This window comes from Macaca mulatta, chromosome 14 (assembly GCF_049350105.2).
Source record: "Macaca mulatta isolate MMU2019108-1 chromosome 14, T2T-MMU8v2.0, whole genome shotgun sequence".
Lineage (NCBI taxonomy): Eukaryota > Metazoa > Chordata > Mammalia > Primates > Cercopithecidae > Macaca > Macaca mulatta.
This window is the reverse complement of record NC_133419.1, coordinates 119,413,200-119,436,288: the sequence shown is the minus strand read 5'-3', so window position 1 is coordinate 119,436,288 and position 23,089 is coordinate 119,413,200. Positions and strand designations below refer to the sequence as shown.

Sequence of the window (23,089 nt, the reverse complement as noted above, 5' to 3'; positions counted from 1 at the left end):
GATTCTCCTGCCTCAGCCTCCCAAGTAGCTGGGATTGTGGGCGCCCGCTGCCACACTCAGCTAATTTTTGGTAGAGATGGGGGTTTCACCATGTTGGCCAGGCTGGTCTTGAACTCCTGACCTCAGGTGATCCGCCTGCCTCGGCCTCCCAAAGTGCTGGGATTACAGGTGTGAGCCACCGCGTCCAACAGTTGGGCTTTTAAAAATCATTACTTGCTTGCAAGGTTTCTTCAGATAAGTTCTTGAAGGACCAATACTGAAGGGCATATATAAAATACCACCCCTTTGGGGGAGTGTGGTTTAATTGGAGAGATAAAAAGGTAAACATTAGGAGTCTAAGGAAGCGCCCACATACTTTTCCTATGAAGTGCCAAATAGTAAATTTTTTAGAGTTTGCACATTAATTGGTCTTTATTACAGAGTTTTGCTATTGTAGCTCAGAAGTAGCCTAGACAATACATAAACAAATGGGCATGGCTATATTGTAGTAAAACTGTTTACAAAATCATTCACTGGACTAGATCCACAAGGCAGTAAAGGTGACTTGCAAATGGGAAGTATGTGTATAGTAAGTAATCCCAAGTGTTCGTAGCAGAGTAATATAATTGGCTGAGGTGGTTTGAGAAGAGATGAGATTTTAATTGGCTTTCTAGGCTAGGTAAGTTTCAAACACGTGGATTAAGTTTTAGGGGACTGATGGTCAGATGGCTAAGAAGATAAGTTTGATAGAGAAGAAAAACTGAGATGTGTTAGGGAAGTAAATTAGGACAAAGCATAGCATGGAGGACTTTGTTGTTGTTGTTACTCTTGTTGTTGTTGAGACGGAGTTTCGCTCTTGTTGCCCAAACTGGAGTGCAGTGGCACAATCTCGGCTCACTGCAGCTTCCGCCTCCCAGGTTCAAGTGATTCTCGCGCCTCAGCCTCCCGAGGAGCTGAGACTACAGGCGCACACCACCATGCCCAGCTATATTTTGTATTTTTTGTAGAAGGAGTGTTTCACCATGTTGGCCAGGCTAATCTCCAACTCCTAACCTCAAGTGATGCACCCACCTCTGCCTCCCCAAAGTGCTGGGATTACAGGTGTGAGCCACCAAGCCCTGCCTGGAGGACTTTGAATATCAGTCTATTTTTTTTTAATTTATTTTTTTGAGACGGAGTTTTACTCTTGTTGCCCAGACTGGAGTGCAATGGCGCGATCTCGGCTCGCCACAACCTCTGCCTCCCAGGTTCAAGCGATTCTCCTGCCTGAGCCTCCCGAGTAGCTGGGATTACAGGCACCCGCCACCACGTCCAGCTAACTTTTTTTTTTTTTTTTTTTTGGGTAGAGACGGGTTTCTTCATTTTGGTCAGGCTGGTCTCAAATTCCTGACCTCAGGTGATCCACTGAGCTCGGCCTCCCAAAGTGCTGGGATTACAGGCTTGAGTGCACCCAGCCTCTTTTAGACATATTTTTTAAAACTTGCTTACAATTACTGGAAAAAAGTAACTTGTGAGCAGAAAGTTGTTCATGATAACGTGATTATGAAAGGTAATGCCAGTAATATGCAAATGTATTTGAATAACTGAATTAATAAACTTAGGTTATGCTCTGTGTGTTAGAGATTATTGTACTGAGAGACATTTCTAAATTGAAAGATAGAATGAAAATTATCTTTTTTTTTTTAAGATCTGTTTACCCGAGGTATTGATATACAAGCTGTGAATGTGGTAATAAACTTTGATTTCCCAAAGCTGGCCGAGACCTATCTCCATCGTATTGGAAGATCAGGTGAGGAAAAAAGACGTGATATTCTTGATAGAAGTTCTTTTTTGAGATGCATAATGACTAAATTTTGTTCCTTTGTGAAATAGAGTACAGTAGCTATGAGAACAGTGAATTAACACTAATTCAGTTGTTTGGTATTTAAGACTAATTTCTAATTCTTCTGTAACGTTTATTAAGAAAAGTTAAAATAACTGCTTAATTTGAGATGAAATTAACATGAGAACTTCACTCATTAGGTGGTATGGTCTGTGACTAGTGTATATTTTATGACAATTTTTGACACAGATGAGTAGCCATTTTGTCATTTGAGAAAGGTAAAATAAAGTACTACTTTGGGCTACAAAACCTGAAGTTGTAGGGAAACCTGTGTTTGAAGACCATTAAGAAGTTGTTTTGCATGCTAAGAGTGGCACTGAACAGAATTATCAATCCTGTGTGGTTTTGCCACTGCTTGACTTGCACAATTTGCATTGATTTTCATATTTTATTCATTAAAATTTTTAAACAACTTTTTTTTAGGTCGCTTTGGTCATCTTGGCTTAGCCATCAACTTGATCACATATGATGATCGCTTCAACCTGAAAAGTATTGAGGAGCAGCTGGGAACAGAAATTAAACCTATTCCAAGCAACATTGATAAGAGCCTGTATGTGGCAGAATACCACAGCGAGCCTGTAGAAGATGAGAAACCTTAACAAGCATGTACGTCCCTGACAGAATAGCTAAGAGGAACCTTTAAATGCAGGAAATAAAAATCTTTCTTGGGGGAAATTTGATGTCACACCGTATAGAATAGCAATAAAGGGTAAAAATACCAACTAGCATGAATGACAGTAAATAATATGTCTTGTGGGAGGTTGTAGTCTCGTTAGAGAATCTGTAAATGTTGTTCTTGAATGCAGCTTCCTGAGTAATGTGGTAGGTCAGCAGTACTTAAATTCAGAGACCTAAAATAATGAAAGCAAAAAAGAATCTTTTTCAGCAGTTTGTTTTTCATTTTGAGACAGGGTCTTGCTGTCATCCAGGCTGGAGTGCAGTGGTGCAATCATAGCTCACTGCAGCCTAGTTCTGCTGGGCTCCTGAGTAGCTGGAACTGTAGGCACATGCCACCACACCTGGCTAGTATTTTGAATTTTTGGTAGAGATAAGGTCTTGCTTTGTTGCCCAGGCTGGTCTAGAACTGAACTCCAGCAATCCTCCTGCCTTGGCCTCCCAAAGTGTGGGAATTATAGGCTCAAACCACTGTGCCTGGCCTTTTTTGGCAATGGCGGGAGGCGGTTTGTTGTTTGTTTTTTGAGACAGTCTTGCTCTGTTGCCCAGGCTGGGGTACAGTGGCACAATCATGGCTCACTACAACCTCTGTCTCCTGGGTTCAAGTGATTCTGGTGTGCCTCAGCTTCCCAAGTAGCTGGAATTACAGGCATGCGCCACAATGCCCAGCTAATTTTTGTATGTTTTAGTAGAGATGGAGTTTCACCATGTTGGCCAGACTGGTCTCGAACTCCTGACCTCAAGTGATCTACCCGCCTCAGCCTCCTAAGTGCTGGGATTACAGGCATGAGTCCCCGCACTCTGCCAGCAGTTTTGAATATGAAAGTATTTACATTTCTGAAAATGTAAAATGTTTTTAGCATTTATTCTTAATTTCTAGGAAGTACATTAGTAACTCTGGTAAAACTATCCATAATACCTTATTACCAAATGTTTAATCAGATTATGAGAATGGCCGTCTTTTTAAAATACCCACTCTGGGCCAGGTGCGGTGGCTCACACCTGTAATCCTAGTACTTTGGGAGGTCGAGGTGGGTGGATCACGAGGTCAAGAAATCAAGACCATCCTAGCCAACATGGTGAAACCCTGTCTCTACTAAAAATACAAAAATTAGCCGGGCGTGATGGCACACACCTATAGTCCCAGCTACTCAGGAGGCTGAGGCAGGAGAATCACTTGAACCCAGGAGGTGAAAGTTACAGTGAGTCAAGATTGCACCACTGAACTCCAGTCTGGGTGACAGAGCTAGACTCCATCTCAAAAAAAAAGCCACTCAGTCTGGGCTCAGTGGCTCACGCCTGTAATCCCAGTACTTTGGGAGGCCGAGGTGGGTGGGTTACCTGAGGTCAGGACTTCAAGACCAGCCTGGCTAACCTGGTGAAACCCTGTGTCCACTAAAGATACAGAAAATTAGCCAGGCATGGTGGTGGGCACCTGTAATCCCAACTACTCAGGAGGCTGAGGGAGGAGAATCTCTTGAACTTGGGAGGCAGAGGTTGCAGTGAGCCGAGGTCAGGCCATTGCACTCCAGCCTGGGCAGTAAGAGCGAAACTCCGCCTCATAAGTAAATAAATAACCCACTCTGATTTCCTAGGCAATAAGGGTGAAACTCTGTCAAATACATAAATTTTAAAAATACCCACCCTTGATTTCCTGGACAACCTATTCTCCATCTTTTCTTACTTTTATTAAGATGGGGTCTCACTATGTTGCCCTGGCTGGTCTCAAACTCCTAGGTTCAAGTCATCTTCCCACCTTGGCCTCCCAAAGTGCTGGGATTATAGGTGTGAGCCACCACACCCGGCCTCTATCATCTTTTGATGACTATTGGGCTCTAGTTAGAAATGCACGAAACAAGGCTCAGCTTTAAGCAAGGTAGGTTGTTACAGTATTTCCTAAAGAAAATCTGATTCTGTAGTCCCAGCTACTCGGGAGGCTGAGGCAGGAGAATGGCGTAAACCCGGGAGGCGGAGCTTGCAGTGAGCTGAGATCCGGCCACTGCACTCCAGCCTGGGCGACAAAGCGAGACTCCGTCTCAAAAAAAAAAAGAAAATCTGATTTGACAAAGGATAGTTTCCAAATTATAGGTGAACATCTTACCTATTTAAGTAACCTAATGTTACTTAAAATTTTTGTCTCTTTGTTTTTTAAATAAGAGACAGGGTTTCACCATGTCGACCAGGCTGCTCTCAAACTCCTGACCTCAGGTGATCTGCCCACCTCAGCCTCCCCAGAGTGCTGAGATTACAGGCGGGAGCCACCTCACCCAATCAATTGTTACTTAAATAATTTTTGAATTACTCTTTACTCTTTTTTCCTTAAGTTAAACATCAAACACAAACCCCTGGACAAGCATAAAACTAGCCAATGTTTGCTAGTACTTTGGCAGAGTATTCAGTTTGTTTAAGGTGTAATTTTTTCCCCATGATTTAATTGTTACGAGTGAGGGTTGCCTGCTGTCAGAACATTCACATTCATTCGGCCCCCCAATCTGTCTCAGAGTTGCCTACCAGAAATTATTTAATCCTATAACCGGTAGATTCTGTAGTAGGCACAGGGTCAGTAGAAACTACTAGAAAAGAGCATTTGGGATGAGGATTGTGAAAACCTATGTATCCTTGTTTGTGTTGCTTTCAGAATGTTAATTTTATATTTCCTTTTTCTGTAGGCTTTGACAAACTACAAAAGGCTCGTTTGGATCTGTGACACATCGTTTTGGGGGGAATGCTCTTCTCTTTGTGGGTTTTTCATCTTTTATTTTGGAACTACGAAGACTTAAAAGAGCTCAGACATTTTTTCTTTTTTTAACTGGTGAAGAGAAAAAGGCTGAAAAGAAGGAATATACCTTTTTTGTTCCACTTGTTTGCACTGTGTGCTGACTGAACATTAGTTGCACTAACTGCTGGTTTTTAAAAAATGTTTTCTGGGGAAAGGGGACAAGGAAGGAAAAGAAAGAAGAGAAGGGGAGAAACCCTAAAAAGAGAAGAATCTTAATGAACACACAAGCTTGTCTATGATTTCAAAATTCTCCAACAGCTGACTCTCGAGTGCATTTCAACTTCTCCCTGATTACTCATCCGTTTTTTAAGCCTGAAGAGCTTATTACTTATTTGTGCGAAGTGCCTTATGCTATGAGACCATTCAGAATATCATCTTTTAGACACAGCCCGAGGAATCAACAATAGTAACTCTTTCTTTCCTTTTTTCTTTCTTTTTCTTTTAAAAAATGTTGTCTTTTCATTTGGTTTCAAGTTGAAGTCTCTTCCCTTTCTACCCAATACTCAAGCCCAGGGCTAGAAGTTGAAACTTACTAGTAATGTTGAACACCTTTTTTTTTTTTTTTTTTTTTTTTTTTTTTTTGTGGAGGAGTTGATATGCAACTGCAGTTCATCCGCACTGTAAATACATGTATTTAAAAAAAAATCCCAAGTAAAAGTTTCTTCTGGGCTGAGTAGATAAAACATCATCGCTCCCAAAGGAAAGAGCAGTCTATCATTGCAGGAGCCATATGACAAGCCTTTGTGCTCTATAGCAGACACTAAAGACTGGTTTACATACGCCTCCAGTAGCAGTATGGCACTTGATGTGTAGACATGTCAGAGCCTTGACCCTCTTTCCTCTGTGGCAAAGCGTGTCCCATAGAAAATTGGGTGTGTATACTTGTATAAACTTTGTAAATAAGTTTTTTTTCTGGGTTCATATATATATATATATATATACATATATATATATTTTTTTTTGGATGAAGGTTGCTGGGATTAAGGGGATTAGAGTGATTATGGGAGCAGCTAAAGATGAGAGGGGCTCAGTTTTACGCAACACTAAACTCTAGAGAGTACTTTGGCCTCTTGCTGTAGAGAGCAGATTTCTGTGGTACCCTGTGTTGGTAAAGGGGCCCAGAAATCTGGGAAGTACTGTTTGCTGCCACACTGTCTCATCTAGTACCTTTGGAGTAGGTTTCCCAGAGAGCAAGGAAGCTTCAAAACCTTGATAATTCAAGATTTATTTTGAGAAGCTCTGATTTTGCTTCTTCCCCCTCTAGAAGTTTGAGGAATATTCCAAGCTCTGCAACAGGGGGCAAAGATAGATTAATCTACCTTGCAGTGTGGGAATTCTATTGAGTGGCAGTGTCATTGAGCAGTATATATATAAAGCACAGATTTGCATTTCAGAATATTAGCCAGTACCAGCTTTGGTAACGTTAGCAGTTCTGGAGCTTAATTTTCTGTGGATCATTTCCTGTAGTGTGTAAATGTGTTGCCCTCTGCCCACTTCGATACATAAACTTTTGCAGGAATGGGCAACCTGAGAGCTGTTAACTTTCATGCTACAGAATGCTGCTTGCCATTCTCTTGCGTTGTGACAAGAATTGTTATCTGTCATTTTGCACTGTAAATTGCCGGCAAATGCTTTACAGTCAATAGTGTTGCTTTAAATTGTGCCCCTCCCAACATGCTTGATGTTTGGCCTGATCTCCAGGCAAAAGGAGTGAGATGAATCAAAACCAGTGAAGTTTTTTTTTGTTTTTGTTTTTGTTTTTGTTTTTGTTTTAATGTTTTTAATTCCCTTTTAACCCAGTGTACTAGGTCAATCAGGAGGCATCGGGAAAGGGGGGAAAAAACAATTTAAAAAAGTTGATTTCCATATTTTATTGTTTTCAAAACCCTAAAATATTACAAAATAAGTCCTGCATATACTTTCATGTTTTAACTCTTGGACAAAGAAATCAATTACTTGAAGTTGCTTTTTTGACTCTGCCTACTTGTGAGCAAACGATTTGTGACTCACCCACAATTCCTTGGAGATCAAAATCCTACAGATGCCTCCTGATGGGACATAGCCCTAACTCCGTAACAACTGTAGCAAGAGCTGCACGGTACAAACACTTAAAAAAGAGTAAGCTCATCTATTTGGAACCTAAGCCTCATATATTCTGTCCAGTTAATGTTGGTTACTAAATAGAAAACCTAATTAAGGAAGTAACTTTTTTTCCAGGGAGGGGTGGGAGAGGGAATTTAAAAGGTGTCAACTTTTGACCAAAAAAATTTTGCCCTTGTACCGATGCAGCTCTCTTTCTCCCCCACCTCTTGCGAGATAAGAGGGATCATTCATATAGAAGAAAAGAGTATAAATGCAATTCTGTATCTCGCTAGAGAACATGTGGGTGACTAAACAAAAAGTGCAGTCTCCTTTGCCACCTTGAGACTGCCTGGTGCCACATGCCTGTGGGTCCCTCTTAAAGCACAGACTTAAAATTGAAAGTATTACTGAAGTATAGCCTCTAATGAGGAGTGGCACTTAAACTATCTGGGACACCACTACTGGACAAGGTCTTGTAGAGGCAGCTGTCCAGTTTTGGTGCTTGACTCTTGAATAGGAATTGTTCAATGGAAAGATGCTCTAAGGACTAGGTCAAAGCCTGGTCTTTTTTTTTTTATTTTATTATTTTTGTTTGTTTTCTTTTTTGGGCCCTCATAATAAGGAGCATTGTTACTGTTGGAAGTTGTTTTCACATTCTTTCCAATGTTGGATATGTATTTTTTTTAAAGTAACAATATTTTCCAGTAGCTCATTTGGATGAGAACTACCCCCTATTTTTAATGTTAAAACTACATCCAACTCATGGTTTAGCCTTTGGTTGTATAGTTGTGTAATGGGCTATGGACTGTTACACACCTTGCCACCTCTAGGCCTATGTTTTTTCTTTCCCCATATATTCTCGATGGGGATAAATACTGTTTTGCCTTTCCCATAGGAATGGAATACATTTATTGTAAAATGATCTTTCACAGAAGTAAGGGAGAGGGAAACCTAAATATACCTCTAAATTGTTTCAAGTTGGTCCCAGCAGCATAAAATGGGTTGGCCCCAAAGGGTTGGAGGGTGGGCTTGGTTATCAGTATTTGTTTTCAGAATGAGATGGGAGCATCTTTCCTTTGCCACGTGCTTTGTGCTTGATACCATCATGCTTGGTTCAAACGACAACTCAGCACAAAGCCTTGAGTGTAAATTGTTGGAATCAAAACATCTCATTCTGATGACGTTTAATTTTTTAGTTTTTTAATTTTTTTTTAATGGGGTGGGAGGGAGGGTACTTTGCCCCAAAAGGGAGGGTGTCTGCACTAAGGATTTAGAAACACTTTGGAAGCTCATAACCTCATCAGAAACTGCCTTTAGCCACACTCCTGACCTTCTAGATGAGTAACAAAAAATGAAATAAGTTCTTGGGAATTAAGCCATGTTATTTTGATTTGCTATTTTTTCAGCGTTCTTGGTATCTTTAAATTTGTTATTGTGGAATCATTTTCTTGCCAAATACCTTTATCAAAATTATTGGCTTCATGAGAGCTGAAGTAAGTCAGCTTTTTGGTGAACTTGAGTGGACTTCTGTGAGATTGTAGTTGTACATTATATCTCTAAAGATAGTTTTTTAAAACTCCCAAAGAAAATCTACTCTCCTTTCTGATCTAAAAACTCATCTTTGGAGTAAAGAGTTAAGTGTCCAAAGGTGGTCACAGTTCATGAGGTCAGAGGGAGCTAGCCTGGCACCTGGACTCTGCCCCTCCACAGCTGACAGATTCCAACAGAAGTGTATTTAAATTCTCCAGTAGACAATGCTGGGCAAGGGAGGGGGTAGGGCTGGGTTATTAAGATACAGGCTGCTGTGTTTTAACCATTGGTTGTGGGGAAAGGGGTGCCTGGAGAAAACAAAGTCACTGTTCCCTTTTTTGAAACAAAGGAAAAAAATTACTTTTTGTTCAGTAAAAATGGTAGAGAATTCCGATGTCCCTAGCCACAAGGGACCAGTTCCACTGAGAAGTGAACAGTGGGAACTCAAAATTTCTGAAACATCGGGGGAAGGGAAAATTGGCTTTCTCTTAATTGGCAGATGTTCCAGTGGGGCTCTGTTTTTGTTGGGATGTGTTATGTTGTATGTACACATATATGGACCAGAGTCTGCTGAGTTTATAAGGTTCAAAAAATATGGTAAAATCTTGGTTTTTGTTAATTTATCTCAATAAAAACCCACTGGAACTCCAAATGTGTGTATGGTATGTCCTTAGTAGCAACTGTGCGCATAGGAATCTGAGCATTTTGCTGACGTAATTCATACTATGAAGCAGTCAGACATTTCTCAACACATCATTGCTGTGAAGCCCAGGTTAATTCAGAGCCCCTTCATCTGTTTTAGCTACTGTTCCACCATGCTGTCAGATTTCACAGCCTAAATGGAGAAGCAAGATAATCAGTTGGGAAGAAGGGAGATGTGGTCCTTAATATGTCCAAATATATCAGTAATTATCACCTCCTACAATTGTTCTCAGATGTAAAACTGAACATACCCCCAAAACTGAACATGCCCCAATACTACATCTAAGTATGAACGGAATTCTTCACGCTGGGAACTACAAACCACTGATGAAATAAAAGATCTAACTTGGGAAAAGCAGACACTTGAAGCTGCGCACACCACTCACCAGCTCTCTACCCAAAGAAATGCTTAAGTATAACAGAAAATAGTCAGTCCCCTGTATCTGGGTTTTCACATCTGTGCATTCAGTCAACTGCAGACCAAAAGTGTTAGGCTTAACATGGTTGGGTCTGTACTGGGTATGTACAGATTTTTCTTGTTCCCTAAACTACAGTGTAACAACTATCTACATAGCACTTACTGTACTAGATACGAGTAATCGAGATGACAGCGTATACAAGATGATGTCCAGAGATTATATGCAAACCCTACATCACTTTAGGGATTTGAGCATCTGAGGGTTTGCGTATTTGCAAGGGAGGGTGGAATCCTGGAACCAACCCCCATGGATACCAGGGGACAAACAACTATGTGCAATACATATATGCTGAAGCTACAAAATAAACTGACAGAAAAAATAAGACCTAGGTAAATGGAGATGCCATGGTTCATGGACTGGAAGAATAAATCTGAGTTTCACCAATTTGGTCTAGAGGGTCAATGCATTTCCAGTCAATCCCAATAGGCTTTTTTGTAAATACCCACAAGCTGCTTCTATAAAATACATGTGGAAAGCTGGGTGTGGTGGCGTTCACCTATAGTCCCAGCTACTCAGGAGGATAAGATAGGAGGATCACTGGAGCCCAGGGGTTCCAGGCCAGCCCGGGCAACATAGTGAGACCTCTCTAGTAAAATTTATGTGGGAAGACAAATTATGCCATAACAATTTTGTAATAGGAAGAAATTGGAGGAGTCGCTACCTGGTTTGGACTCAATTATAGATGCAGTAACATTGTTGGCAAAAGGACAGACATGTGCGAACAGAATAGCCCAAAAATATACCTACACAAATCTAATTGATTTTTGACAGTGCAAGGCCATTCAATGAAGAAAAGATAGGCCGGGCGCGGTGGCTCAAGCCTGTAATCCCAGCACTTTGGGAGGCCGAGACGGGCGGATCACGAGGTCAGGAGATCGAGACCATCCTGGCTGACACAGTGAAACCCCGTCTCTACTAAAAAATACAAAAAAACTAGCCGGGCGAGGTGGCGGGCGCCTGTAGTCCCAGCTACTCGGGAGGCTGAGGCAGGAGAATGGCGTGAACCCGGAAGGCGGAGCTTGCAGTGAGCCAAGATCACGCCACTGCACTCCAGCCTGGGCGGCAGAGCGAGACTCTGTCTCAAAAAAAAAAAAAAAAAAAAAAAAAAGAAGAAAAGATAGTCTTCAATAAGTGATACTGAATATGTTGCAAAAACAAAAATCTTTCATCCATTCCTTGTGCCTTCTATAAAAATTAACTCAAAATGGATCATACTGCCAGGCACGGTGGCTCACGCCTGTAATCCCAATACTTTGGGAGGCCAAGGCGAGCAGATCACTTGAGGCCAGGAGTTCAAGACCAACCTGCCGAACATTGCAAAACCCACCTCTACTGAAAATATAAAAATTAGCTGGGTGTGGTGGTGCGCGCCTGTAGTCCCAGGTACTTAGGAGGCTGAGGCACAAGAATCGCTTGAACCCGGGAGAGGGCGGTTGCAGCGAGCCAAGATTGCGCCACTACACTCCAGCCTGAGTGACAGAGCAAGACCCTGTATCAAGAAAAAGAAATGGATCGTAGACCTAAAAGTAGAACATGAAACCAAAATTTCTAGAAGGAGAAGAATCTGTGACCTGGTTAGGTTTGGCAGAAAGCTGAACATGCTGTTATGGAGAAGATTGATGAGCAGTTGTTAAAACCTTCTTACCAATTACGTGAGCTGTGGAGGATATAGAAAAAGTAGTAACTTAGAATAATAGAAATTAGAATTTAATTCAAGTAAATTCAGAAGTTAAGGAGAAAGCTGGGCCCAGTGGCACACACCTGTAGTCCCAGCTACTCGGGACGTTAAGTCTGGGGGATCACTTGAGTCCCTGGAGTTCAAATCCAGTTTGGGCAACGTAGTGAGACCCTGTATGTGTCTGTCTCTCTCTCTCCTCTCTGTCTCTCCTCTCTCTCTCAAAAAAAAAAAAAAAAAAAAAAATTGTTAAGGAGACTTCAAAGATTTACAGATTGTACATTAGAAAAGTACATTGGCCAGTTGCAGTGGCTCACACCTGTAATCCCAACATTTTGGGAGGCCAAGGTGGGGGTATTACTTGAGGTCAGGGATTTGAGACCAGCCTGGCCAACATGGTGACACCCTGTCTCTACAAAAATGCAAAAATTGGCCGGATGCAGTGGCTCACACCTATAATCCCAGCACTTTGGAAGTCCAAGGCAGGCAGATCACGAGGTCAGGAGTTCGAGATGAGCCTGGCCAACATAGTGAAACCCCATCTCTACTAAAAATACAAAAATTAGCCGGGCATGGTGGCACATGCCTGTAGTCCCAGCTGCTCAGGAGGCTGAGGAAGGAGAATCACTTGAACCCAGGAGGCGGAGGTTGTGGTGAGCCGAGATGGCGCCACTGCACTCCAGCCTGGGCAACAGGATGAGACTGTCTCAAAAAAAAATAATAATAATAAGCCGGGCATGGTGGTGGGCACCTGTAATCCCAGCTACTCGGGAGACTGAGGCAGAGAATTGCTTGAACCCGGGAGGCGGAGGTTACAGTGAGCCAAGATCACACCACTGCACTCCAGCCTAGGTGACAGAGCGAGACTCCATCTCAAAAAAAAAAAAAAGAAAAAAGAAAAAATTAGCCAGGTGTGGTGGCGTGCACCTGTAATTTCAGCTGTTCAGGAGGCTGAGGCAGGAGAATCATTTGAACCCAGGAGGCGGAGGTTGTATTGAGCCAAGATTGTGCCACTGCACTCCAGCCTGGGCAGAGTGAGACGCTGTCTCAAGAAAAAAAATCAGGTAACCTGTCTCCATATTCAGTTCTTTCAATGCACTACCCCGTCTATAAAGGAATGTGGGGGGACATGTCTTCAATCAGAGGAGCAAAGAGAACGGATATGAAAATCACTTAACAGGCCGGGCGCGGTGGCTCAAGCCTGTAATCCCAGCACTTTGGGAGGCCGAGATGGGCGGATCACGAGGTCAGGAGATCGAGACCATCCTGGCTAACACGGTGAAACCCCGTCTCTACTAAGAAATACAAAAAATAGCCGGGCGAGGTGGCAGCGCCTGTAGTCCCAGCTACTCGGGAGGCTGAGGCCGGAGAATGGCGTGAACCCGGGAGGCGGAGCTTGCAGTGAGCTGAGATCCGGCCACTGCACTCCAGCCTGGGCAACAGAGCGAGACTCCGTCTCAAAAAAAAAAAAAAAAAAAGAAAATCACTTAACAGTACTGTACAGTCTGGTCTAAGGTCAGACTTCTTTGTAGACTCTGTGGGAAAGTATTGATTCTTAGATCCCCGGTTGCCTTTCCATTATCTCATTAATCTAATTATGGAATAGAGAGTGTAGCAGGTGCCTACATCTTCAGGTCTGTTCTCCACAGATTGGCCTGCATGAACCACACTAACATTCCCTCTGGTCCCTGGCTTCCCTTTGGGTTTGCTCACCAGGGATCCCCCCCAGGAAATCAGTGAGAGGGAAGAGAGTAAGGTCCTCTGATTCCCTAGTTAGAGTTTGTCTGCCTCTAATTCCCTCCCTGCAAGATTGTTTCTAGCTGCTTTGTCCCTCCACCTGAGGTCTCTTACTGAATCTGAATCTACGTGGCTCTGTCCTCATTTTCTGGTAACTGTTTCCTCCCTTTGTTAAGTTATGCTACATAAGTCCTCTTTAAATTATGCTATTACGAGTGCACCATCTGTTCCTTTTTGGGATCCAGACTGATAGAGTAATTGGTACCAGAAGTGGCCCTGGGAAACAGACTCTTAAAATTAGATTCTGGGATTGGGTTGGTCATACTTGAAGAGCTCAATCACCACCTTAAGGGAGGTGGTGGAGGAGAGGCTGGGAGTGGGACGTGAGTGATCCATGGCATGCCATGATGTCACAATTCAAATTTTTACTGGTAGTACCATGGGATGGAGTGAGGTAAAGGGCAAGGCATGGGCCGGGCGCGGTGGCTCAAGCCTGTAATCCCAGCACTTTGGGAGGCCGAAACGGGCGGATCACGAGGTCAGGAGATCGAGGCCATCCTGGCTAACACGGTGAAACCCCGTCTCTACTAAAAAATACAAAAAACTAGCCGGGCGAGGTAGCGGGCGCCTGTAGTCCCAGCTACTCGGGAGGCTGAGGCAGGAGAATGGCATAAGCCTGGGAGGCGGAGCTTGCAGTGAGCTGAGATCCAGCCACTGCACTCCAGCCTGGGCGACAGAGCGAGACTCCATCTCAAAAAAAAAAAAAAAAAAAAAAAAGGGCAAGGCATGAGGAAAGGAACCTGTGACAATTATAGCAACAATAGGCCCTCGAGTGCATACAGAAGAATAAGAGAAATAAAAATTAGGGACATGCCAGCTGGGTGTGGTGGCTCACGCCTGTAATCCCAACATTTTGGGAGGCCGAGGCAGGTGGATCACCTGAGGTCAGGAGTTCAAGAGCAACCTGGCCAACATGGTGAAACCCCTGTCTCTACTAAAAAGACAAAAATTAGCTGGGTGTGGTGATGGGTGCCTGTAATCCCAGCTACTCTGGAGGCTGAGGCAGGAGAATTGCCTGAACCCAGGAGATGGAGGTTACAGTAAGCCAAAATCGCACCATTGCACTCTAGCCTGGGCAACAAGAGCAAGACTCTGTCATAAAAAAATAATAAAATTTTTTAAAAAAGAACATGCAATTAACATTCAAAGAGAAAGAGAAGGCCTCCTTGGAAGTTTTGGTGAAAGGCCCTTATCTGTAGATATTTTTGGTGTTAGCTAATTGATTCCAGTGTCCCTAGAACTGAAATAGATGGCAGCCTTTGAAAGTTTTACTTGATTTGTATAAACAGAAAAGCTCTAGATCTGGTGAACAGAATTCTGACTTGAGCTAGTCTGTTGAACTCCCCTCAATAAGGCTTGAGCCAGTTCCTTGACACAGAGCTCCTTGAATAAAAGGGAATCTGAATCTGGGTCCCCCTTTTAGCCTTTCTTTTTTTAGACGGAGTCTTGCTCTGTCGCCAGGCTGGAGTGCAATGGTGCCATCTGGGCTCACTGCAATCTCCGCCTCCTGGGTTCAAGGGATTCTCCTGCCTCAGCCTCCCAAGTAGCTGGGACCACAGGCGCGTGCCACCACGCCTGGCTCATTTTTTGTATTTTCAGTAGAGACGGGGTTTCACCACTTTGGCCAGGATGGTCTCGAACTCCAGACCTCGTGATCCACCCTCCTCGGCCTCTCAAAGTGCTGGGATTACAGGCATGAGCCACCGCGCCTGGCCTTCTAGCCTTTCTCAAAAGGGCTTGTGACTATTTACCAGGGTGACAAGGGAAGAGGAAATAAATAGACGTTTGAGGACTACTGTAGACCCAAAATAATATGACTCAGAGTAAAGACTATGCTGGTCAAGTGATCCATGGAGTTTTGGCTTGGGTCCATCTCACGGTTGGCCTAGTGGGTCCCTGAACCCAGGTCCACACAGCATTGTGGGAATTGACAGCCTCAGCAACTAACAGAATCCCCAATTATTTCCCTGACCCATGAAATAAGGAATACTATGATAGAAAAGGTTAAATGGAAGACAGCAGAACTGCCTCTATCAAAATACTAAACCAAAAACAATACCACGTTCCTGAAAAGACTGAAGCGCTTAGTACCATCAACAAAGACTTAGAAAGTGCCGGCTGGTGGTTCCTACCATTGCTCCATTCAACGCACATATTTTGTTTGTTCAGAAGATAAAGGGATCATCGAGAATGACAGTGGATTATTGTAAACTTAATCATGTGGTGACTTCAATGCAATCTGCTGTCCCAGATACTGTGTTTTGTTTGTCTTTTTACTGAAGCAAATCAACACCCCCTACCACCTGGTATGTAGCTATCGATATAGTGAACATGCTTTTTTTTTTTTTTTTCCGGACCTGATAGTAAACACTGCCAAAAGCCATTGTCCTTCAGCTAGCAGGACCAGCAATACAACTTCGTTGTCCTATGTCGGGGCTCTATTATCCCTCTACGTAGTGTGCAGAGACCTTCATCACCTCTAAATTCTATGGGGTATCATGCTGATCCACAATATCATGGACGTGGTGAGCAGGACGTAGCATCTACCCTGGATACTTTAGTGAAACTCAAGCCTGCCAGAGGATAGAAAATAAATCCAACAAAAAATCATGGACCTGCCTCCTCAGTGAAATCTCTGGCGATCCAATGGGCTGGGTCATGTTGCAATAATTCCTTTCTAGGTAAAGGACAAATTGCTGAATTGGCCCCTCCTGCCACTCAGAAAGAGGCACAATGCTTAGTAGGCCCCTTTGGATTCTGGAGGCAATATGTACTTTATTTGGCTGTGGTACTTCAACCTATCTATTGAGAAATCTGAATTGCTGCCATTTTTAAGGGTGGCCCAGAACAAGAGAAGGCTCTGAAACAGGTCCAGGCTGCATTACAGGGGGCTCTGCCACTTGTGTCTTATGGTCTGGCCGAAGTGTCTATGGAGATAGAAATGCTTATATGGAGCCTTTGAAAGGCTTTTTTAGATGCATGGTAGCACAGACCTTTAGGAATTTAAAGAAAAGCTATGCCACCTTCTTTTTTTTTTTTTTTTTTTTTTTTTTTTTTTTTTTTTTGAGACGGAGTCTCGCTCTGTCGCCCAGGCTGGAGTGCAGTGGCCGGATCTCGGCTCACTGCAAGCTCCGCCTCCCGGGTTCACGCCATTCTCCCGCCTCAGCCTCCCAAGTAGCTGAGACTACAGGCGCCCGCCACCTCGCCCGGCTAGTTTTTTGTATTTTTTTTGTAGAGACGGGGTTTCACCATGTTAGCCAGGATGGTCTCGATCTCCCGACCTCGTGATCCGCCCGTCTCGGCCTCCCAAAGTGCTGGGATTACAGGCTTGAGCCACCGCGCCCGGCCAAGAAAAGCTATGCCGGCCGGGCGCGGTGGCTCAAGCCTATAATCCCAGCACTTTGGGAGGCCGAGACGGGCGGATCACGAGGTCAGGAGATCGAGACCATCCTGGCTAACACGGTGAAACCCCGTCTCTACTAAAAATACAAAAAACTAGCCGGGCGTGGTGGCGGGCGCCTGTAGTCTCAGCTACTTGGGAGGCTGAGGCGGGAGAATGGCGTGAACCCGGGAGGCGGAGCTTGCAGTGAGCCGAGATCACGCCACTGCACTCCAGCCTGGGAGACACAGCGAGACTCCGTCTCAAAAAAAAAAAAAAAAGAAAAGCTATGCCACCTTCTACAGGTAACATTCTCCTTTTTTTCCCCCCTTTTAAATATATAATTATTCTTTAACAGTGATGGGGGCTTGCTATGTTGCTCAGGTTGGTCTTGAACTCCTGGGCTCAAGCGATCCTCCCGTCTCAGCCTCCCAAAGTGCTGGGATTACAGGCATGGGCCACTGCACCCAGCCTTTTGAGAAGCAACTTCTGGTTGGCTATCAGGCCTTATTAGAGCCTGGACTCTTGACTGAGAGTTACCAAGTTACCATATAACTGGAGCTGCCCATCATGAACTGGATGTTGCTTGGCCCATCAGGTTATAGGGCAACTTTGGGTTCTGCTGATCCAGAGGTCTGAGCTCCTAAAGGAGGAATACCTTTGTCAGGGAACTCAACAGTGGTTCCATTACACTGAAAATTGAGACAGCCATGTGCCTATTTTGGGCTTTTGATGCTAATGAACCAACAAGCAAAGCACTGTTATGATGATTGATGCTGATTTGGAAGGTGAAATTGTGTCATGACCACATAAAGAAAATAAGGAAGAATATATCTGGAATGCAGTAGATCCCTCAGGGCTACCATAAATGTGATAAATGTTGATGGAAAATGACAACAACTAGGTAGGCTGTACTACTAACAGATCCTTCAGGAATGAAGTTTCGGATCTTATCACCAGGCAAGGAATCAGGACTAGCCAAGATATTTGCAGAAAGCAAAGGAAATGCAGAATGGGTGGTGGAAGAAGGCAGTTATAAATACCATTTATGGCCACATGACCACTTGCAGAAATGAGGATTATTATACTTATGAGTATTTCTTCCTTATTTTATTATAAATCTTGTAAGTGTATATGAACCAATTCTTTCCTTTACCTCCCCTCCAATTCTCCTACTATCTAAGATAAGATGTATTAGCAAAGTTTAACTGCGGCCAGGCACAGTGGCTCACACCTGAAATCCCAGCATTTTGGGAGGCCAAGGCGGGTGCATCACTTGAGGTCAGGAGTTCGAGACCAGCCTGGCCAACATGACAAAACCCCATCTCTACTAAAAATACAAAAATTAGGCAGGTGTAGTGGCGTGCACCTGCAGTCCCAGCTATTTGGGAGGCTGAGGCAAGAGAATTGCTTGAACCTGGAAGGTGGAGGTTGCAGTGAGCCAAGATTGCACCACTGCACTCCAGCCTGGGTGACAGAGTAAGACTCTGTCTCAAAAAAGAAAAAAAAAAGAAAAAGAAAAAGGATTATCTTAAGCTGGAGGCAAATGGGAATGAAAAGGGGCAGGAAAAAAAAAAAGCCTTCCCCTGGAGCTTCCCTCTTCAACTTAAAGCAGAAACTTCTGGGAAATTCCCTCACCCATGGAAGTTTCATAATCATGAAGAAGAGGGAAAGTCAGTTGAGTTGGACCTGTATAAATAATCCTTATCTTCCATTAGTTTCCCCCATACATTTATCTTCCCATAGTTTTCTGCCCGTTCAAGCCTAAAGCCCTTTTTCTTTGTCTTAACTCTTATCTATAAATGTATTGTTCTTTGCTAAGATGTGATACAAGTCCAAGTTCTAACCATCCCTTTGGGTTGTTCACCACTGAGTTTTCTGCCTTGCGACGTGCGCTGCATGCATTGACAAACTGTTTTTCTCTTGTTAATCTGTTTTTGTCAGTCTAATTTGCTACGCCCTAGCCAATGAACCTAAGACAGGTAAAGGAAAAAGAAGATTTTGTCTCCCCTACGAAGTGAAGCAGCAGGCACCACAATCTGAAGCTCATCATCGTTAGTGGTGATGAGCGACAGATGTAGATGTGGCAGAAGGTTCTGGTTTCTCCTTGCTCTTTTCCCTGCTCCATGTCCTCATACTTGCTTTGTGTCCAGCTCTTGCCCCTTTTTGCAACACCAGACCTACTGCCAGACATTTGGCTGTGAATTCACAGAGACTGTAGATATAAAGAGACAAGCTCTCATGGTCTTCTGCCCCAGTACCCTGTGTGATCCCAACACAGCAGCTGGATGTGTCCCACTTGCAGATTTCCCTGAAAGCATTAACTTGTGCACCCAAGCCACTGTTTCACGAGAGCCAGTTCGTGATTTTCCCTTGGCTTCCTAGCATCCTCATTGGGCCATGACTTCTCCAGGCTGTCTTCCATTAGTTATTTCATCTTGGCAGGAAGTGGAAGGCAGAAGTCTTTCTCTCCACTCCTCCCCACAACTGGATAATCTTTTTTTTTTTTTTTTTTTTTGAGAGACGGAGTCTTTCTCTGTCACCCAGGCTGGAGTGCAGTGGTGCAATCTTGGCTCACTGCAACTTCTACCTCCTGGGTTCAAGGGATTCTCCTGCCTCAGCTTCCCAAGTAGCCAGGACTACAGGCGTGTGCCACAATGCCCAGCTAATCTTTGTATTTTTTTAGTAGAGATGGGGTTTCACTATGTGTTGGCCAGGCTTGTCTCGAACTCCTGATTGTAGGTGATCCACCTGCCTCAGCCTCCTAAAGTGCTGGGACTAACTACAGACGTGAGCTACCTTGCCCAGCCTTTACGGGTATTTTGTTTTGTTTTGTTTTGTTTGAGACAGGGTTCTCGCTCTGTCACTCAGGCCAGAGTACAGTGGTAAGATCTCAACCCACTGCAACCTCCACCTCCCAGGTTCAAATGATTATCTTGCCTCAGCCTCCCAAGTAGCTGGGACTACAGGTGCGCACCACCACGCCCGGCTAATTTCTCTGTATTTTTAGTAGAGATGAGGTTTCACCATGTTGGCCAGGCTGGTCTAGAACTCCTGACCTCAGGTGATCTGCCCACCTCAGCCTCCCAAAGTGCTGGGATTACAGGCATGAGCCACTGCAACCCGCCTCAACTCAATGCTTTTTTTTTTTTTTTTTTTTGAGATGGAGTCTCACTCTGTCACCAGGCGGGAGTGCAGTGGTTCTACCTTGGCTCACTGCAACCTCCACCTCCCAGGTTCAAGCAATTCTCCTGCCTCAGCCTCCCGAGTAGCTGGGATTACAGGTGTGCACCACCAGGCGGGAGTGCAGTGGTTCTACCTTGGCTCACTGCAACCTCCACCTCCCAGGTTCAAGCAATTCTCCTGCCTCAGCCTCCCAAGTAGCTGGGATTACAGGTGTGCACCACCACGCCCAGCTAATTTTTGCATTTTTAGTAGAGATGGAGTTTCACCATGTTGCCCAGGATGGTCTCGATCCTCACCGCACCCAGCCTAACTGAATGCTTTTAAGAGCACACATGTCACCTCTTCAACACTCTGCTGCTTAGAAATTTCTTCCACCAGATACCCTAAATCATCTCTCTCAAGTTCAAAGTTCCACAGATGTCTAGGGCAGGGACAGAATGCCATCAGTCTCTTTGCTAAAGGAAAGTAAGAGTCACCTTTATTCTACTTCCCAACAAGTTCCTCATCTCCATCTGAGACCATCTCAGCCTGGACTTCATTGTCCACATCACTATTAGCATTTTGGTCAAAGCCATTCAACAAGTCTCTAGGAAGTTCCAAACTTTCCCACATCTTCCTGCCTTCTTCTGACCCCTCCAAACTGTTCCAACCTCTGCCTGATACCCAGTTCCAAAGTTGCTTCCATATTTTTGGGTATCTTTATAGCAGCACCCACTCCCAGTACCAATTTATTGTATTAGTCTGTTCTCATGCTGCTTTGAAGAATTACCTGAGACTGGGTAATTTATAAAGAAAAGAGGTTTAATTGACTTACAGTTCCACATGGCTGGGGAGGCCTCAGGAAACCTACAATCATGGCAGAAGGCACCTCTTCACAGGGCAGCAGGAGAGAGAATAAGTGCCAAGTGAACGGGAAAGCCCCTTATAAAACTATCAGACCTCTTGAGAACTCACTCACTATTACGAGAACAGCATGAGGGAAACCAGCCCATGATTCAATTATCTCCACCTGGTCTCGCCCCTGACACGTGGGGATTATTACAATTCAAGCTGAGATTTGGATGGGAACACACAGCCAAACCATATCACCAATCAAGCAAGAAGAGCGCTAAGTGAAATATTCAATGTGTTCAGAGAGAAAAAGCACCAAACTAGAATTCTGTACCTTGTGCAATTACCCTTCAAAAGTAGACTTTTTCAGACAAAGAGAACTTGAGGGAATTTATTGCCAATAGACCTGCCTTGAAAGAAGTGTTTTAAAAAGTTCTTTAGAGAGAAGGAAAATAATATAGGTCAAAAATTTGTATCTACATAAAGAAATGGGCTGGGCGTGCTGGTTCACGCTTGTAATCCCAGCACTTTGGGAGGCCGAGGTGGGCAGATCACTAGGTCAGAAGTTCAAGACCAGCCTGAGCAACATGGTAAAACCCCGTCTCTACTAAAAATACAAAAATTAGCTGGGTGTGGTGGTGTGCGCCTGTAATCCCAGCTACTCGGGAGGCTGAGGCAGGAGAATCGCTCAAAACCAGGAGGCAGAGTCTGCAGTGGGCCAAGACTGTGCCACTGTACTCCAGCCTAGGTGACAGAGCGAGACTCAGTCTCAAAAAAAAAAAAAAAAAAAAAGGAAGAGTATTGAAGAAGGAATAAGTGAAGGTAAATTTTATTTTTTAATTAATTAATTAATTTTTTTAGATGGAGTCACTCTGTCACCCAGGCTGGAGTGCAATGGTGCGATCTCGGCTCACTGCAACCTCCGCCTCCCGGGTTCAAGCGATTCTCCTGCCTCAGCCTCCTGAGTAGCTACCATTACAGGCATGCACCACCACACCTGGCTAATTTTGTATTTTCAGGTGATGTTATGCACACTAGAATTTGAGAACCAGTGGCCTACAATTGACACAGTCGAAATGCCAGATCCGGCTGGGCACAGTGGCTCACGCCTGTGATCCCATTACTTTGGGAGGCCGAATAGTGGCTCACGCCTGTGATCCCATTACTTTGGGAGGCCGAATCGGACAGATCTCCTGAGGCCAGGAGTTTGAGACCAGCCTGAGCAACATGGCGAAACCCCATCTCTACTAAAAATACAAAAATCAGGCCTGACACGGTGGCTCACGCCTGTAATCCCAACACTTTGGGAGGCAGAGGCGGGCGGATCATGAGGTCAGGAGATCGAGACCATCCTGGCTAACATAGGGAAACCCTGTCTCTACTAAAAATACAAAAAATTAGCTGAGCCTGGTGGCAGGCACCTGTAATCCCAGCTACTCAGGAGGCTGAGGCCGGAGAATCGCTTGAACCCAGGAGGTAGAGGTTGGAGTAAGGCAAGATTGAACCAGTGCACTCCAGCATGGGTGAAAGAGTAAGACTCCATCTTAAAATAATAATAATAAAATAACATAAAATAAAAAGAGATCAGCCTCGGGTGCTTCAGTCAAAACATTAAATTCTGGCCAGGCGCGGTGGCTCACACCTGTAATCCCAGCACTTTGGGAGGCTGAGGCAGGTGGATCACCTGAGGTCAGGAGTTCAAGACCAGCTGGCCAACACAGTGAAACCCTGTCTCTACTAAAAATACAAAAGTTAGCCAGGTGTGGTGGTGGGCGCCTGTAATCCCAGCTACTCGTGAGGCTGAGGCAGGAGAATCGCTTAAACCCAGGAGGCAGAGGTTGCAGTGAGCCCTGATCACACCATTGCACTCCAGCCTGGACGACAAGAGTGAAACTTTGTCTCAACAACAACAACAACAAAAACAAGCAAAAAACAAAACATTAAATTCTGAATCGCAGGCGACTGCGCTCATGTTATTGAATTTGGCCCCATCAAGTCTTATATTCCATCACCTTTCATCTAACACACTGAGAATTCACTCCCACATGTTTCACTCCCAGATTAGCAAAACCTTCTACCTCTTTGGTGTATAAACCATACAAAAAAGAAAGAA

General features: G+C 44.1%; 1 protein-coding gene across 3 annotated transcripts in view; it reads left to right on the top strand.

Moving 5' to 3' along the window:
• The window catches only part of DDX6 (DEAD-box helicase 6), a 42,700-nt gene extending 37,183 nt beyond the window's left edge, over positions 1-5,517 (top strand). For all 3 annotated transcript variants that reach the window (XM_015115880.3, XM_015115878.3, XM_015115879.3), the window contains exons 12-14: positions 1,667-1,768; positions 2,285-2,467; positions 5,206-5,517. In XM_015115880.3, coding sequence (XP_014971366.1) covers positions 1,667-1,768; positions 2,285-2,460 — 278 coding nt within the window. In that variant the 3' untranslated portion in view covers positions 2,461-2,467; positions 5,206-5,517. The remainder of the gene's footprint in view (positions 1-1,666; positions 1,769-2,284; positions 2,468-5,205) is intronic.
• Positions 5,518-23,089: the final 17,572 nt, after the last annotated feature.